Below are 16,511 nucleotides of genomic sequence, written 5' to 3' on the forward strand. Positions count from 1 at the left end.
GCTCTTGCACAATCTTGCTGCTGCTACAGCAGTCACCTGTCACTGCAGCACCACACTGCTTCAGGAAAAGCATCTATTTGAATAGTTTTCTTCCACTTTTAAAAGATCAAGGTAAGGAATCCCTAACAATTTAGCAGAATCTAGAGTCTAGCAGTGGCTGGAATCACCTACTTCACTGCTGCTCTCTACACAAGGAATGTTAAGAGTTAAAATGATCCCATTCCATTCTCTGCCCTTCTGTGCCTGTGCAAAAAGGATTTTGTTTCTCCACACCTTCGCAGACCCATCCAATGGAAGATCACAGAATCTGCTCCAAATACCTTTTTGAAGATGTCAAGTAAAACCTACCTTAACTCCTCCTGGTTGTTGTGAGGTGGTGTTGGAAGTGAAGCAGGAACATCCACGGTTTTGGGGCCCTGAGCCATTGCTCTGGCTAATAAATCATCTTGTGGTCTGAAAGGCAACTGGAACTGCTTTGGCCCCAGAGCTTTGGTAACTGAAACCAGAGAGGCACAGCACAGTGAGACATCTGCACAGCTCTTGCAGTGACTGACATGCTGCCTGCTGGGTGTGGGTGGGGCCTCACGGTGACACCACTCTCAAAACATTTGGGAGTTCAAAAAATTGTGACCATTCAGGATCAACTTCCATTTTTACAAAAACCAAATTTTTTGCAAATTTTTAGCAAACAGGGCCTGAAAGGCTTTTGAGTGTGTCTTCTGCCACTATGAGAGGATGTTTGTTTACTTAAAAAACCCACAAAACTACAAAAAATCAACAATTTTGAAACAACAAAGGAAAAGGAGTGTAAAAAAATGATTTTAATCACTGAATAGTCTTTACAAAGACCCAGTATAAAGAATAGGAAGCAATTTTAACTGTCCAAATTGCAAGTATCAGAAAATACACACTGACTGCACACATTCTGGATAGGCTGCTTTGAGCTCACTCAACCAAGGAGCTCATGCCAGTCACTTGTACTGGACCCAAAAAACTAATCCTAAAGTTTTCTTTCTCATTTCTTAAGAGTGTGCCTAGCTCTCAACATGGTTTTGAACAGGAACAAGGCAAAGGCACCAACACCTGACACTATACTGGTGTAAAATATTGCTGGCTAGTCATGATTATAACCTTGAGAAGTCTGGGCATTTTGTTTTTATAAAGGAGCATTGCAACTGAGAAGTATCCTAGGAGTAACCTGGAGGAGTCTGAGGGGAGCCCTCCCAGCAGCCTCCAGCTTCCTCATGATGGGGGGCAGAGGGGCAGGTGTGGATCTCCTCTCTGGTCACCAGTGAAGGGACCCAAGGCAATGGCCTGAAGTTGTGTCAGGGGAGGTTTAGGGTGGATATGAGAGAAAGGTTCTTCACCCACAGGGTGGCTGGGCACCAAACCTGACAGATCTCCAAGCGCATTTGGACAACGCTCTCAGTCACAGGGTGGGATTGCTGGGGGTGTCCTGTGCAGGGCTGGGAGCTGGACTCAATAATCCCTGTGGGTCCCTTCCAGCCCGGCATGTTTTGTGATTCCAAGAGCTATTTTGCCATTTGCTACAAGCAGGACAGACCTTACAGCCCCAACACACACGAGCCTTACCATCATGGCCCCCCAGCACTCCGGCCTTGCCCGCGAGCTCCTCGGTGGTGGCGAAGCCATTGACCAACTTCTGGCAGGCCACGGGCGGCGGCGTGGGAGGGAGAGAGGCAGGGGGGGTCGGGGGATTGCTCAGATTGTTCTGCTGCAGGACAGGAGTTAAAGAACCATCAGTCAGGATGGAACACAGGGCTAGCCATGATATTTTCTGAAAAATCCTTTCCTTAGCATTTTTCCTCTTGAGAAACTGAGAGGCCTCAGGAACAAAATGTAAACATTGATTATCTGCTGCTGTGGAATGCAACAGGTGTATCTGTGATTGGCCCATGTTGGTTGTTTCTAATTAATGACCAATCACAGCCCAGGTGTCCAGACTGTCTCAGTCAGTCACAAACCTTTGTTATCATTCTTTTTCTATTCTTAGCTAGCCTTCTGATGAAATCCTTTCTTCTATTCTTTTAGTATAGTTTTAATATAATATATATCACAAAATAATAAATCAAGCCTTCTGAAACATGGAGTCAGTTCCTTGTCTCTCCCCTCAGCCTCAGACCCTTGTGAACACTGTCACAGGGAGAGAACCTGCCCTGTTCCAGTACTAGACAATGCAAGCCACTCAGAGTTTTACACCCAGATGCAAAACTGATATGCAGCCATAGCTGAGACACAAGCATGAGACACAAAGGTATCTACAGTACAAGACACAATGATGGGCTTTTCTTGTATCAGGGATATCAGAGGAACAGTTCACATGAGTAAACACTGCCAATTATACTACCAAAAGATTTACAAAAATGCACAAAGAACGTTGTAAGGAATGGTTTCAAACAGGTTCCTACAGTTTCAGCAAAGGTCCCAACTCCATGCTGAGAGCTGCTCCACAGTGACTCCAGCACCAGGAACAGGTCAGCTTCCCCAGCTGCCCCTCAAGGGGAAGCTGCCTCACGTTCAGGACAGGATGAGCTGTCACTGAAGCAGCCACCATGGAGCAGCAGATCCTCTGCAAGTTCATACTCTGGGCTACCTCTCACCAGTTTATTCAACTGCCCATATTTTAAATGAAAATTAAATGAGAACTCCAGTATCTGTTGTTCCTGCAGTCATGCCCACAAAGCTAATCCTCATTACTTACTTTTTACCACAAGAACTTATTTCTGTAGGTCCCATTCTCAGCTTACACACTGTGTAAGGCTGGAGAAAACACCAATGGTTTTAATAGGTTTTTATATTAGGATATCCAAGCAGCAAATTTGATTCTGTCTGTTCAGTATCCCACTGCCCTCCCAGTACTGCCACTCTGATCTCAGAGGCTAAGTTTTAAATGCTGTGGGTTATTAACTCATCAACAAACAGTCTATTTTGCTCAGATTCTCAGGGTCTTAGTTAGGGCTTGGTGGGCAAATGAGAAAACGTCTATTTCTTATTTAATTCACATTAAGAAATGTTTAATGCTTTCAAAGACTTTGCAAAATACTGAGAATTCAGTCTTTTCTGCTCCACAACACTGTAATTACAATTTTCATTATTTAGCATCCATTTGTTAAAAGAGCATTTGTAGTTTTTCATTACTTTACAACAACACAGTTCCAGAACCAATTCCACTTTCAGAGAGTGAAACAATGGTGACTGTTTCACACTGTCTAGTCTAGCAATAGAAGGTTATTTTTCTTCTAATTGCATAAAAGGCAAGAACTCTGACTAGTAGTAATAATAGCAGTGACTTCTCTTCCCACAGAGAGCACACACCAGAAATTCAGGTTAAAACCATACCTTGTAAATGAGCTGGGAGTAGTAATCTGAAGCCCCATCAAGAGTAGCACTACCAAAACTTCCCACAAGTCGATTTCCACCATTGAGTTGGCCACTGCCATAAGGGAGAAAGTGTGCAAAGCTCACTCCAATTATTGGTTCCACCAAAGGCAGAAGAGAAAGTTGCTGTATTAAAAGAAAAAAAAAAAAAAAGTCAGAAATTAAGTCTGAGACAGAACACTGCAATTCTTCAGTCAGTAGAGTGGTTTCTAATTTAAAAGAAGAATTAGAACTTATCCACTGTCAGGAAATTGTTCAGCTCCAGCTCCCTGCCAGCTCATCCAGAGGCTGCCAGAGCTGACAGGAACTCTGTGGCTTTGGGACTACCAGCCATGTCAGCCCACCTTCCAAAATTAAACACCAAGCTTTAAATTCCCTGATTTTGTGGAAGTTCACATTATCCCCAACCTGTGCTCAAAATTCTAACTTAAGCATCAACTTCACTTCCACTGGCAGAAACCCACAGCTCCACAAGGCCTCTGAGCTGCCTCTGCCAGCCCCTGCACACTCACCTGCTTCAGCTGGATGAAGGTATCTGCATTAGGATAAACTGCCTGCTTCTCTTCTTCCTCTTTTTTCCTCTTCTTGGACCGAGGAGCCGCCTTCTCTCCCGTCCTCTGAGCCCTCTTGTTTCTCTGCTTCTTGGTTTCAGGCCCTACATCTGCTCTCTGGAGCTGGCTGTTACTGCATCCAAATACTCCTTGCATCTGGGCTCCTGCACTTTGCTGTGTGAAAAAAGGAAGTGCAGCAGAATTTTTGACATGTTAATACACAGTTCACTCCAATTTACTGCACGACTCTGAAAGCACAGGCACAGAGTAATAAATCTCACTGATAACAAAGTGTATTTTACTGGCAGGTGGAACTGCTAAACTGTCCCTACAGACAGAATTATGACCTCCCATTAACACCACTGACATCTGAAAACATCATTAAAAACTCACAGGCCAGGAACATTCTCTTTTGAACACCCCCTAAAATAAAGTTACATGTGCATGAAACCTTGGAGATATTCACGAGGGCCTAATGAAAGACAGACTTGGTGGCAGAAGAGAGGCACAGAAATTAATATAATACAAAAGTATTTTGAGGTTAGCAACAAAAAAAGTGTTGTGAAACCTTTCTGGATTGTACCACTTGCTTAAATACTTCCAGTACAAATCTGCAAAGCCTTTCTTCCCATGGAAGCACAGCTGGGTAAAAGGGATCAGGATGGGACTCTAATGCTACAGGGGCAAGTCCATTTTTAAAAAATTCATTATTATTTTAAACAGCTCTACATGATCCCTACCACTAGTATTTTAATACTCCTACCACACGTTTGAACTGTGGATCTTTTGCACTTAATTACAAGCTGCTCACAATTGCCTTTACTTTTATGACTATTTTTTCCTTTTAAACACATTTAAATTTTGTGTTAAGAATTAATTTAGAGTTTAAGCAGTCAAAATCCAAAAGCAGAGATTAAGATTACAATAAAATGACCAACAAGTCTAAGTGTAAAGTGTATCCTACCTCCAAAGAAAGCACTTTTCTTTAGGTCTGTTTTTGAAGACCTTATAAATTAATAAATCATACAGACAACTCAGGTGGAGTCACAGGAGAAAGGAGACACACCATGTTCTGTACAGACACATACTGGTGAGTAATTAGGAATCATGCTGTAAAATCCTGCCTTAATACTAGGAAGTGGTATTTTTTGAAGACAATTTTCTATAGAAAAATATTTTTTTTTACATTTTAGTGACTTCTGAATATGCTGACCAAAGAAACCATATTAAAATTTATTCTTTGCTCAACACAGGTGATTTACTTGTGGAGAAAAGGTAGGAAAGAGGTTAAAGCTCCTTAAAGCTGTTTCCTCCACCCTTGAACAGGTAGGTTATGTCCCCACACATGCCCACAGTAAGGCACAGACTAGGCTGCACTGCTGCTGACCACAGTGTGACAAAATCAGTCCCAGGCTCACCATTCCTTCAGCTGGACTCTGCTTCTCTGCTAACTTTTTATCCCCAGAAGCCTCCTCTTCTGCTCGGCCACTGTTCTCTGGTTTCTGATTTAGAAGAGATGAGGACTTCTTGTTTTTTAGCAGGTGTTTCAGCAGTTCATTCCCTGACTCCCCTTTGGCTGCCAGAGCACCGGGTGGCTGTGCTGGACTCGGAGCTGAAGAGCTTGGCTGTGAGGTGACCTTATCCTCCTCCACCTTAATACTGCTTGGATTTTCTGGTTTAGGCTCAGCTTGACTTGAGCATTGATCAGTCTCTGCCTTTTCCAGTTTAACTTCTTGGAGGCTGCTGGGTGCGTCCATTGTAGCCTTTTCAGCCTCTGCATTCCCCCCGGGCTGTGTCTGGGACACGCTGCTGCTGCTGGGGAGCTTCCCCTCCAGCTCTGGGGAGCTCTCTGCTGTGTTGGATGTCGAGGGGCCCGTGAGCTCCAGGGACTCCAGCTCATCCTGGTGCCGTGGCTCGTTGGGGGTGTTCACTGTGGGGGTGGAGGTAGCATCAGAAATGGTTGGGGTTGATGGTGCAGTGATATCCGAGTGTGGAGTTGATGGGGCTTTTATGGACTCGGCATCGTCGTCCTTTTTCTTTTTCCGTGTCCTTTTCTTTTTGCCTTTCTCTTCTGGGATTATGTCAGAATAGAGCTGGATGAGAGACTGGCCTGACACAGGGATGTTTGCAGCCTGGGGCACACCAGTGTCCGACCCACATGGGGCACTGCCCCCCAGCACTGGAGATGAAGGGACAGCAGAAGGGAATGGAGGCCTGACCTGGTTCTGTGTAAAGGCAGCCCCAGGGAGATTCCCATGAGTTTGTTTTACATTATGGAAATTGGGGGCTCCACCTCCACCAGCAGATGCATCAGGTCCAAAGGCTGCAGGTCCCACTGGCCTCCGCTCTGTGCTTTGCATAAAACTGGTGGCAGGAGGGGAGGTGACAGCACCCTGCTGCAGGATCTGCCCCATCTGCTGCTGCTGCTGCTGCTGCTGTGGGGATGGCTGCACGGGCCGAGGGGTTTGCATGAAATCACAAGGCAGCTCAGAATTGAAGAAAGGTATCTGAGATAAAGATGTTTTGTTGTTCATTTCAGGCCCCATCATACTGTGCTGCTCCAGCTCCATCCTCTGCTGCAGAGCTCTCTGTCGATCCACCTCCTGCATCAGCTGGATGCGCTGCCGCTCCTGCTGCTCCCGTAGGCGCTCCTTGCGCTCCCGCTCCTGGAAGCTTTCACTGAAAGGGTTGTTGTCCTCAAACTCCACCCTCGGGGGTGGCCCTGACTGTGCAGCTGCATTTGGGCCAGGCACAGGAGCTGGTGCACCAGGAGTAATTGGCAGTGGTGTCATTGGAGGCTGCATCCTCGCTGGATTCATGGAAATGTGACTCGCAGGGTTTGCAGGCTGCCACCCGGACAGATTTGGCATCCTGGTGGGGTTGGATTGCCCAGGCATCACCACTGAGTGCTGCTGATGCTGGAGCTGCTGTGGCACCATGGGGAAGCTCTGCTGGTTCATTGCTGGTGCTGCTCCTCCTGGAACCATGGGAGGCTGGCCCTGGACCCCTGGCATGATGGAATGTGGGGCCATCCCACACTGCTGCTGCTGCTGCTGCTGCTTGATCCGGTACTCCTCAATCAGCTCCGCGTGCTCCTTCTGCTGCTTCCGGATCTAAACATTGAAACAGTCATTATTCACCCCTGCCACAAACTGCCTGTGTGAGCAGCATACAGCATGTAACTCACCACTGTAATTCCAGGAGACAATGAACCTCAGAATTTCTGCAGTGTTTTTAATGCTAAACTGCCACTATTTCATCAGAAATACTCCCCAGCCCAAGACTTCAGACCAAACAGCGTTGTCTCAAAGTTCTAATTACACATCAAGACTCACTGTGCTAGAGAAAATAGAAACCTAAACCAGCAGTGATCATTGTCCTACAGATCTTATCATCTATGCACAGAATATAACAGTTGCGAACAGACAGGAAAAGGGAAACAGTGAGATGGATGATGTTCACACATCAGTAATGTTTTAAAAAGATGTAACTGGAAAGGAAAAGTTTGCCGGAAAACAGTGATGGATATTCCCATTTGTTCACAGGCAGATCCTCAAACACCCCATGTCAGATAAAAATTGCAACTGCTGCTTGAAAATTTAAGATTTTAAGACCAAACTAAACTCAACATGGGCACTGAAAGTTATGCCTTGTAGCTTAGACACACAGGAGAAGTTGAGGGCAGGACACAACACTGGCAACTGGACAAGCAAGAGCCTTTCAGAAACACTGCAGAGGCCCAACTAAAACAAAAACAGAAGGATTTGCAATCCACTGGTTGATGATACCTACATTATGGAAAATCTCCCTCTCACTTCTGCTCATCTGATTATGACTTCCACAGCTTATGTAGGGATAGAAAAATCTCTGTAATGCGTTTTGAATTGTGGGATAGCCCTCTCCTTTATCTGAAGCAAGGACTAAGACAGAAAGCTCAGGGTAACAGTGATACCATAGGACACACTTCATGCTGCAGGACAGATGCACCCAAAAGGTTATTTACACAATAATCCCAGGTCCAAGATGATTTATGAGCTCTGCCTTGGCACTGACACTGCTGGATAAACAGAGCTACTGCACAGAGCCACTGACTGGATCCATCTGCACTGCACAGACCCAGTGCTCCAGGGCTCCTCTGTGGTCCTGCAGCACTAAACCTGTGCTGGCTCTGTGGGGCTGTACCATGAGGCCCCCAAAGCACCACAACCTCCGGAGGTGGACCAGCCATGACTGTCCCTGGAATGAGCTGTGCTGTCCCAGGCCCAGGGATGAGCACAGCCAGAGGCCCTGAGCTGAGCTGGAGATGTCAGCAGTGCAGGGAGGGCAGGGCAGAGCCTGTGAGCACAGGCACAGTGCCACAGGGGCCATCTGGCAGTGTCTGTGTGGCTCCATGCCTGGCCAATAGCCCTGACTCACAGCAGCTCCTGGGGCACACTCAGCTCCGTGCTCTCTGTGCCTGTGTCCAGGACCAGCCACTCCCAGGGATCCAGCAGCTCTTTTCTCTCTCCACACATACAGAGACTTTTCAAAAACTAACAGGAGCTTGATTGCAGAGAAATTACTTGATCTGATTTGAAAGAGTGGCAAATTGCTTCCAATAGAAGGTGGTTAAAACTCTGCTTTAAACCTCATTTAAGCTCCTATTAGGTACAGAACAAAATGCTGCTTAGGACGTGGATGAATCAACCATGGTCTAAATCAGTGGCTAAAGGGCAGTGGATGGCTTCTTCTAACAGTAGATTAAACTTAAATTTAAAAATTACAAATAGGAGAACCTTAATTATGGGGCAGTAAATGGATCTGCCAGCAATGTCATGGTTAAAGCAGTTACTTCAGTCTAACTCCACCAAAAGATTAGACTGTTGTATGTGCAATAAAAATTGGTTAAAGGGAATTTTTTTTGCATTTGTTCTACTTGTGATTCATTGTGGAAGGGGAAAAAAAATACAGAAATAATTTACCCACTCCATCCCTCTTCCACACAGTGGAAAGATGAGCCAACTAATATCCCATCCAGCACATAATTTGTCTTGAAGCAACACAGGGGAACTCAAGGGTCAGATATTGCTCAGGACTTCATTCCAAGCTGTCTGCTGCCAAGTTTTTTCCTTCATACTAGTAAAGGATTAATTCTAAAGCATTTTCATTTTCAGCAGGACTAGTTGATCCTGACAATCATGCCAGGTAATTTATAATAAAAGTCTTGAGGAACACAGCACTAACTACTGGTGGGCAAAGCAAAACTATCACAGGTTTCATCTCACTATCATTACAGTTACAATTGGTGAAATTCCAGCTGAATGTAAGGAAAGGAAAACAAAGCCCAGTGAAAGTGGTTACATGTAGAAACAGGGGCCCAGAAAGGCTGGGAAATCTCTTCCCCTGGAGACTTACAGAACTTGACTGACAAGGTGCTGAGTAACCTGACTTAATCATGAAGCTACTTCTGCTTTGATCATGACTAAATTATCTCCAGACATCCCTTTCACCTGTGTTATTCCATGACACAATACTGATGATCAGCATCTAGGAATGAGACAGACCATAAAACTAGTCTAACACTAAAGACATAACAAAAATAGATTTTCAAACTGTAAAAAAAGAAGATTAGGTTAGAACATTCGCTTAAGCCTGAAACAAAGCCCTGCACGCTAAAACTTTTCTCTGAATGTTTCAGTTTTTCTTTACATGGTGTCAAGAACTCTGCTGCAAGTCATTTTGCCAAGAAATTCCCCTCTTCCCAAAGGAGTAACCCAGCTTTTTGTCATAATGCTTGCCACAGAATATTCCTTTGCAGCTCCAGAGTCACCTACACTCCAGAGCAAAGCTGTTACACACACAGAACAGAACAGGGAGTGGCTCCTTCAGGTAGAGCTCCACTTTCAGATTTAAAGGAAAGACTCACTACCCCTGTGAGAGCTCAGTGCCAAGGAGAACAGTCTGGATTCCAGAGGATTACCTGATCTAGCTGTTTTTGGACCATGCTCTGCTGCTCAGTAACGTGTTTCAGCTGCTCTGCATCCTCCTCTGGGAACTCCCGGCCGGCTTTCTTGGCCGTGCGCTGCTTGGCTGAAAGGGCCTTCTTGGATTTCCTGTGGGCTCCAATCTGCTCCTCCAGGTACTTCTGCTGCATTTGAAGCAGTTGTTGTGTGTCCTGCAGCCACTCCTCGTATTGCTTTCGTTGGGAATCATCTAGACAAAAGGGAAATGAAGTGTGATACGATCTCATCCTGGAGACAAGGGCTCATCCTACTTTTTAAAGCTCAAGTTTAACCATCAGATTCCCCCCCTTATTTTAATAAACTAGTTGTAAAATTCAGCCAAATTTGACAGAGAATTTGGTACTTCAAGAAGTAGTAAGTTCTTGGAGTGACTTGAGTAAATGAGAAAGATATCCAAATTACTGCATTTGTGAGAGGAAACACACTTGCCAGTGAGCAAAGGTGGCTTTGAGAAGCCACATTTACTGCTACAGAACCCAGTGATTCCCTGTCCTGCCACAGAAGAGAGGACATGGAAGATCTCTAGAAGTACTCAAGTACAAAGTGATTAGGGAACAAGGACATAAAGGAAACGTGGCCTGATTAATTCTGGTGTTTGCAGAAAACTGTTGTACATATAATATTTATTTTTATTACAACTTCAAAGAAAAATATTAAAATTATGAACGCAATCAAATATTCACCAAGTGAAAGAAATATACTGTCTTTGTAAAAATCACTTTGTCAGTGTCAGCCCTCAGCATGGGGCCTTCAGCACCAGTGCCATTTCATGCCCCCAAAATAAATGCCTCTCATTTAGGCTGTAACTGAGGCATTGCTCTTCCTTCAAATGAGAAATGCTTGTGTGCCACGGGCAGTGCATTGCTCTCTGATGTTTTTCTGGAGGCAGAAAAACCATGTCTGATAACACTTGACCTGCACTAAGTACAGGAAGCAAGACAGAACACTGGTGATGGTGCCATTTTTCTCCTGATTACATTTTCAGTGAGCTGGGACACCACAAAAAAGCAGATCTTCCTTGTGAAGACCCTTGTTTAACAGAGACACCACCCAGCTCCATGATTTAAATATAACCACATCCTCCTTGTGCTCCAGACCCTGCCACCTTCTCCTCCACGAGTCACTGCGTCAGTGACAGCTCTGACTGAACAGCTCAACTAAACCTACTCAGGGTGAGCTACAGCCTCAAGGTGCTTGCAGGGAAAAATTCTGCAGAACTGATCCCAAAAACTGAGGGGACAATTGAGTGCAAACACTGAGAGCATCATGAGAAACATGAAAGCACAGAAATTTTAATGAGTTCCAGGTAAGAGTAACTACTACTGAACTGAAAACCAGATTTACTCAAGTGCTCAGAACCCACCACCACCCAACCAGAGCAGGGCCATGCTGAGTGCCATGTGGAATCACACCACAAATAATTAATACAGATAATATTGTCAAAGCTCCTTATTGCATACTCAGTGCTGCTACTTCAACTTCTGGAAAATGTGAAGGAGTATACTTCTGCTTCTTATTCACAAATATCAAGTGAAGTATTTGTAGTGATAGAAACACTTTTTTACACACGGTCTTCCTCTCCCAACATACACTCAGTTTTAATTTCTGCTAAAAAATCTTTCTCATCACACAGACTAGGATTCACAATTGATCTAGGGCAGCCAGAAATATGGGATGCAAAAAGCTAGTGCAGTATATTTCTGCTTTCAACAACTGTGTTTCACCAGCCAGGCTTGCCTAACCAGTGCCTGGAAAGCTTTTTCTGGTATTTGTTCAAATGACAATGATGCTGCACAAAACTTTCTGCTTCTGAAATAAAAAATTCCATCAACACACAGCTGTTCTCATTGAGCACAGAATACTGCAACACAACCCAAGACCAGGTTTCTGATACAGCAGTCTGTCAGTTAATAGATCACTGCTCTCACACAAATCCAAATAATGTTAATTTTCTGCTTCCCTCTTTCCTTATGGTGTTTTGTTGATGATAGCTTCCATTAAAAAAAATGGTAACAGCATTTACTATACACCCCTTCATTACCTAGCATTGTAATGATGGAATGACTCAATTTTAAAAGGATGATTTTTTGAGATAGGATCCATAGTTCATTTTAAAGAAAACTGAACTGTAAAATGAAAAAAAAAAAAAACAAAAAACCCCAACCAATACAATAAATTATTAAATCTCTACTTACTGACAAAACCAGGACCAAAATTGGGAGGATTAGGTCTAGAAATCTGAGGTGTCAAACTTCCATCCTAGAAATTTCAATAGAACAGACAGACAAGGATATTAAATCATGATTCAATTAAAATACCCAGAACTTAGTGATCATTATTGAACAGTTTTGTTTCCAGCCCATAACAAGTTGCACTACCTGTGTAATTGCCTGTTGCATATGATTTTGGCCCTCACTGGTCTGACCTCCTGGCACTGGCTGACCCATAAAGGGAAACCTATTGAGAAACAGAAAGATAAATTGTAACCTTGTAAACCAGCACATTAGGAGAGACAACTTTATTATGCTCAATTAAACAAAGCACCCAAATATTATACAGACACGCACTTGAACTTCTGTACCAAACCTTTTCAACACTTGGAGAATACAGACAGCATTTGCCCTTGGTTGAAACTACTGCATTTTACATTTTTCAGAGAGATGATGTAAACACGACCTACTGTGCTAGAACAGTGAAAACACACACACACAAATCTGTATTTGTATTTTAGTATTTTATAATTTAAAGAAAAACAGCTGAATGTATTTAGGTTTCATGGCCACCATCACAGTCAACTGGAGTAGGGTAAATTTGCACCTTGGGTAAGGCATCTATTATCATGGGGCACTGGACAGAGAAAACCCAGTTTGAAGGGCCACACCAAAAGAACAGGCACAGATCCTCCCTGGCCCAGGGACTCCCCACCTACCCTAAGGACAGCCATGATGCAGCCTGCACAGCTCATGGCTCCTTTTGTCCTCAGAAGGGATTTAAAGAGAGGATGGAACTTCCACTACTTGGGCTAAAATCTTACTTATACCCAGCATTAAATGATTTGCTGCAACATGAGGTTCCAGTGTTACATGGCCACCCCCAGTTTCTAGCACAACCCGTGGGAGATGTGTCATTACCTAATTAGCAAGTGGGAAAACAAGAAGAGCATCAACATGCTGGCCATGTTGACCCATGACACTACAACTGGAACACAAATCTGATGTATCTGAATACCTTTTATAGCTCCTACTGCCACACTGGCTTTATTCCTAGGAAATAATTCTGTGTTAGCATCAAATCTGAACTACAGGACAGAAATCATTTTTTTTTCCATTCCCTGCACAGTTTCCCTGAGCTCTGTCATTTCCTTTTACATTCTGTAATCCTAAAGAATGGTGTCAAGAGTTGCCTACCTGTTCATGACCATTGGTGGCATCCCCATGTTATTCTGTGCCATGACTTTGTTGATCCCCTTAAGAGCCACCATTTTTGCCTTCATTATGGGATCTGTAATCGCATCAAAATCTGTAACACAAAATCAGCAGCAGTGAATCACACAGCTGAACATTAGAAGTTATTAAATGGAAATTACTTGTTTACATTTAGTTCATGTGCAAATCTTCAGTAAAACATTAACTGCATTCCTATTTCACATTAATTGTCCTCCCCACTTTGATATTCAAGGTTAATAAGAAGTTTCATGTATCCTGTAGAAGTTGGTGCAGCAACAGCTGTCCTTGCTTTCAGCCACAACACACAACCAAAAGCAGGTCAGTCTGAGAGTCTGAGAAGGGCTCTAGACCAAATCTGGCCTATGACCCAACAGATTAATAAATTCTATTTATGGGTTTAAGACTCAGGAAGAGAAGTTGTTCCTGTGATCTCAACTGGCAACTGGCACACCACCACTAATGCACTATGAGAGTGGCCTTGATGGTCACTGTAGTTATAACTTCAAAAATTCTCAAAATTTGGTGTTTCATTATCAGTTAAATGATGGCCATGGTCTTGATACGAATGCTCAAACTGCTAGGTTATATTAAACAAGCAAATACAGTTTTTCCTAATTTTTTTCAGTACAAGTAGAATTATATGGTGATATTTCTGGACCTTGCCTAGACTTGTGGGTTAGTAACAGCTTTTGATAATCCCTTTCCTTGTGACACAAGAAATACTCCAAAAAAAGTCATGAAACAACCATAAACATAAAATTGATAGATCAAATATTAAGAAGGTCAGCTACTGCACTTGATTACTTAATTTTGTTTACAAAGGATGCATTTACTCCCTATCTCTTGAGAACCTAAAGGATGAAAAGAGTATGTGACACAGCTGATGTCACAAACATCATCAGTAAAGCAGAGTTACCTTGATCCTGGTAATGACAACAGGAGCTCTGCCAGAGTTCAGAATTCCACCTACATGCTCAATTTCCATACTCCCTTTGTACCTAATAGGCAGGCTCATTTTTATTATATGCCACCTTCAAGTTCTACATATTTACCTGCTTCTGGCAGTCCTGTGGATTATTTAACTATTTGTTGCTGCATTTTTAGAACACCAACCAGAAACAGACAAACAGGACACCCACATACCAATATTGGGGAAAAAAGGCTCTGAACGCTGGCGAATCATGGCCTGCATCTGTCTCTGCTGCTGCTGCTCCTGCCTCTCTTGATCCAAGAGGTCCTGCAGAAGAAGTGGCTGCTCCTCTAGCAGAAGTGGCCTCTCTCTGTTTTGCTGCTGAGCTAATGGCTGAGGGAGCATCATCTGCTGGGGACCAGAGATGCCGCTGGGACCAGGACGGTTTGGTACAGCCACAGTCTGATTCGATGTCTGTCCTGTCCCAAAGTTATGGTTAGATGACTGACCCTGAATAAATCCTGGATTTGGTGACCCTTGAGAAAAATTATGGTTCATTCGTGGAACCATGGGCAGATTGGAATTTAAAGTGTTTTCCAAGATCTGTCCAGCAGGTGTCATGAGTGTTTGTGGAATACCTGATCCATGGTTCATTTGTGTGGGTGGCAGAGATTGAGATGGAGATCCCAGAGTTCTTGCTTCAGCATTGTCTGAGCTTTCACTAGACAGTAAACTTGAGAGGACTGGGGTGGACCCAGAAATACTGCAGGAACTTACTGCTCCTTGAACAGGCAGTGGAGCAGAACCCTGAGCATCTGGACTAGGCACAGTTGTATCTTGACTAGGAACAGCAGGAGTTTTGTCAGGGAATTCTGGGTTAGCAGGTTGCACAGGAGCCTTTTCCCCATCCTTTAACTCCACTTCAGCAGCCTGTTGAGTACTTGTGGACTCAGTATTTCCATCACCTTTTTCATTTTCATTCTTCTTTTCCTCTTGAATGTTTGGGGAAAGTACTTTTGTTTTAATTTCATTTTCTGTAGCTGATTTCTTTGGTGGAGACTGGGTCTCAGCAGGGGCAACAGCTGTATCACCTTGTTCTTTCTGTTTGGGTTCCTCTGCCTTGCCCTGGATATCTAGTTTGTCATCAATGGGGACACTAAGGTCTAGTTCTTCATTAAACATTCCTTTCTTATCCCCCACATCAAGGTCTGGGTCTGTGTATGCAATCAAATCAAATTCCCCAGGTCTCAGAAGATCATCAAGGTGAGGATCATTGGTTTCCAAATTATCTAGAGTGTCCAGTTCATCTCCTTTCCCATCCTCTGTGTCCAGGTTCAGATTTTCCAAATCCTCATCATCTAAATCCTTGACTTCAACCCCATCAAGGTCTTTCACATCCAAATCTTTTACAGCAGGATCATCAGGATCAAGCTTTTCTTCTAGACCATCACTTGGCTGGTTGGGAATCTGCAAGTTTGCAGATTCATCAGCTGGTGCAGATGTGGACAAAGATGTTCCTGGGAATGCATCAGCAACTGGCTGACCCAGAGAACGCATCACAAGTGCAGGTGGGTTCTCAGCACTGATCTGATCCTGCTGGGACTGGGACACGTGCTCCAACCCCGCAGCCATCTGCAGCTGGTTTGGGATTCCTTGAGAATTGTGTCTCAGCGGCTCTGCCTGCCTCGGGCCTGGGAAATCCTGCCTGGGCAGGAAGCCGGGGTGCCTCTGGTGCTGAGCTGCTGCATCCAGCATGGTGGCAGCAGCAGCAGCAGCAGCAGGGCTGAAGGGCAGCCTGGGCCTGCCATCAGGAGCCCTGTGCCGCAGCTCGATGAACGCCTGCCCCAGGATGTTGTGCTGCTGCACCGGGATTCCCTGCGGCGGGAAATGCTGCGGGATGCCGGGTGCGTTATTGAGCTGAGGGCTGCTCACTGCCCGGGGCATGTCCATGGACAGGGACCTCCTCAGCTGGGGGGGAACTCCAGGCCGCTGCAGGGGCTGCTGAGGACCAAGGAAACGCTCCTGGCCCGAGGGTGGACCGTGGCCCCCTCCTGGAAATCCGTATCTAAAATAAAGCATGAAAGGCAAATCATCTTTTTTCTCAGTCTCACGCGACTAAATAACTGTTCACCAAAATGCTTTACATGATGCATTCATCAAGATATTTAAATCAATGTTTTGACTAATTATACTTACATTTAAA

At 44.3% G+C, this 16,511-nt stretch overlaps 1 protein-coding gene across 8 annotated transcripts in view; it reads right to left on the reverse strand.

Annotated features, from left to right (window-relative positions):
- Positions 1-16,511, reverse strand: part of KMT2C (lysine methyltransferase 2C) — a 188,356-nt gene that overhangs the window by 12,438 nt on the left and 159,407 nt on the right. For all 8 annotated transcript variants that reach the window (XM_054273841.1, XM_054273845.1, XM_054273848.1 and 5 more), the window contains 10 exons: positions 14,542-16,373; positions 13,360-13,471; positions 12,331-12,409; positions 12,148-12,211; positions 9,910-10,142; positions 5,369-7,063; positions 3,912-4,124; positions 3,361-3,525; positions 1,594-1,735; positions 349-496 (listed from right to left, as the gene is read on the reverse strand). In XM_054273841.1, the coding sequence (XP_054129816.1) occupies positions 349-496; positions 1,594-1,735; positions 3,361-3,525; positions 3,912-4,124; positions 5,369-7,063; positions 9,910-10,142; positions 12,148-12,211; positions 12,331-12,409; positions 13,360-13,471; positions 14,542-16,373 (4,683 nt within the window). The remainder of the gene's footprint in view (positions 1-348; positions 497-1,593; positions 1,736-3,360; positions 3,526-3,911; positions 4,125-5,368; positions 7,064-9,909; positions 10,143-12,147; positions 12,212-12,330; positions 12,410-13,359; positions 13,472-14,541; positions 16,374-16,511) is intronic.

This window comes from Melozone crissalis, unplaced genomic scaffold (genome assembly GCF_028551555.1).
Source record: "Melozone crissalis strain CALT ecotype California unplaced genomic scaffold, PUWL_Pcris_2 ptg000016l_1, whole genome shotgun sequence".
Lineage (NCBI taxonomy): Eukaryota > Metazoa > Chordata > Aves > Passeriformes > Passerellidae > Melozone > Melozone crissalis.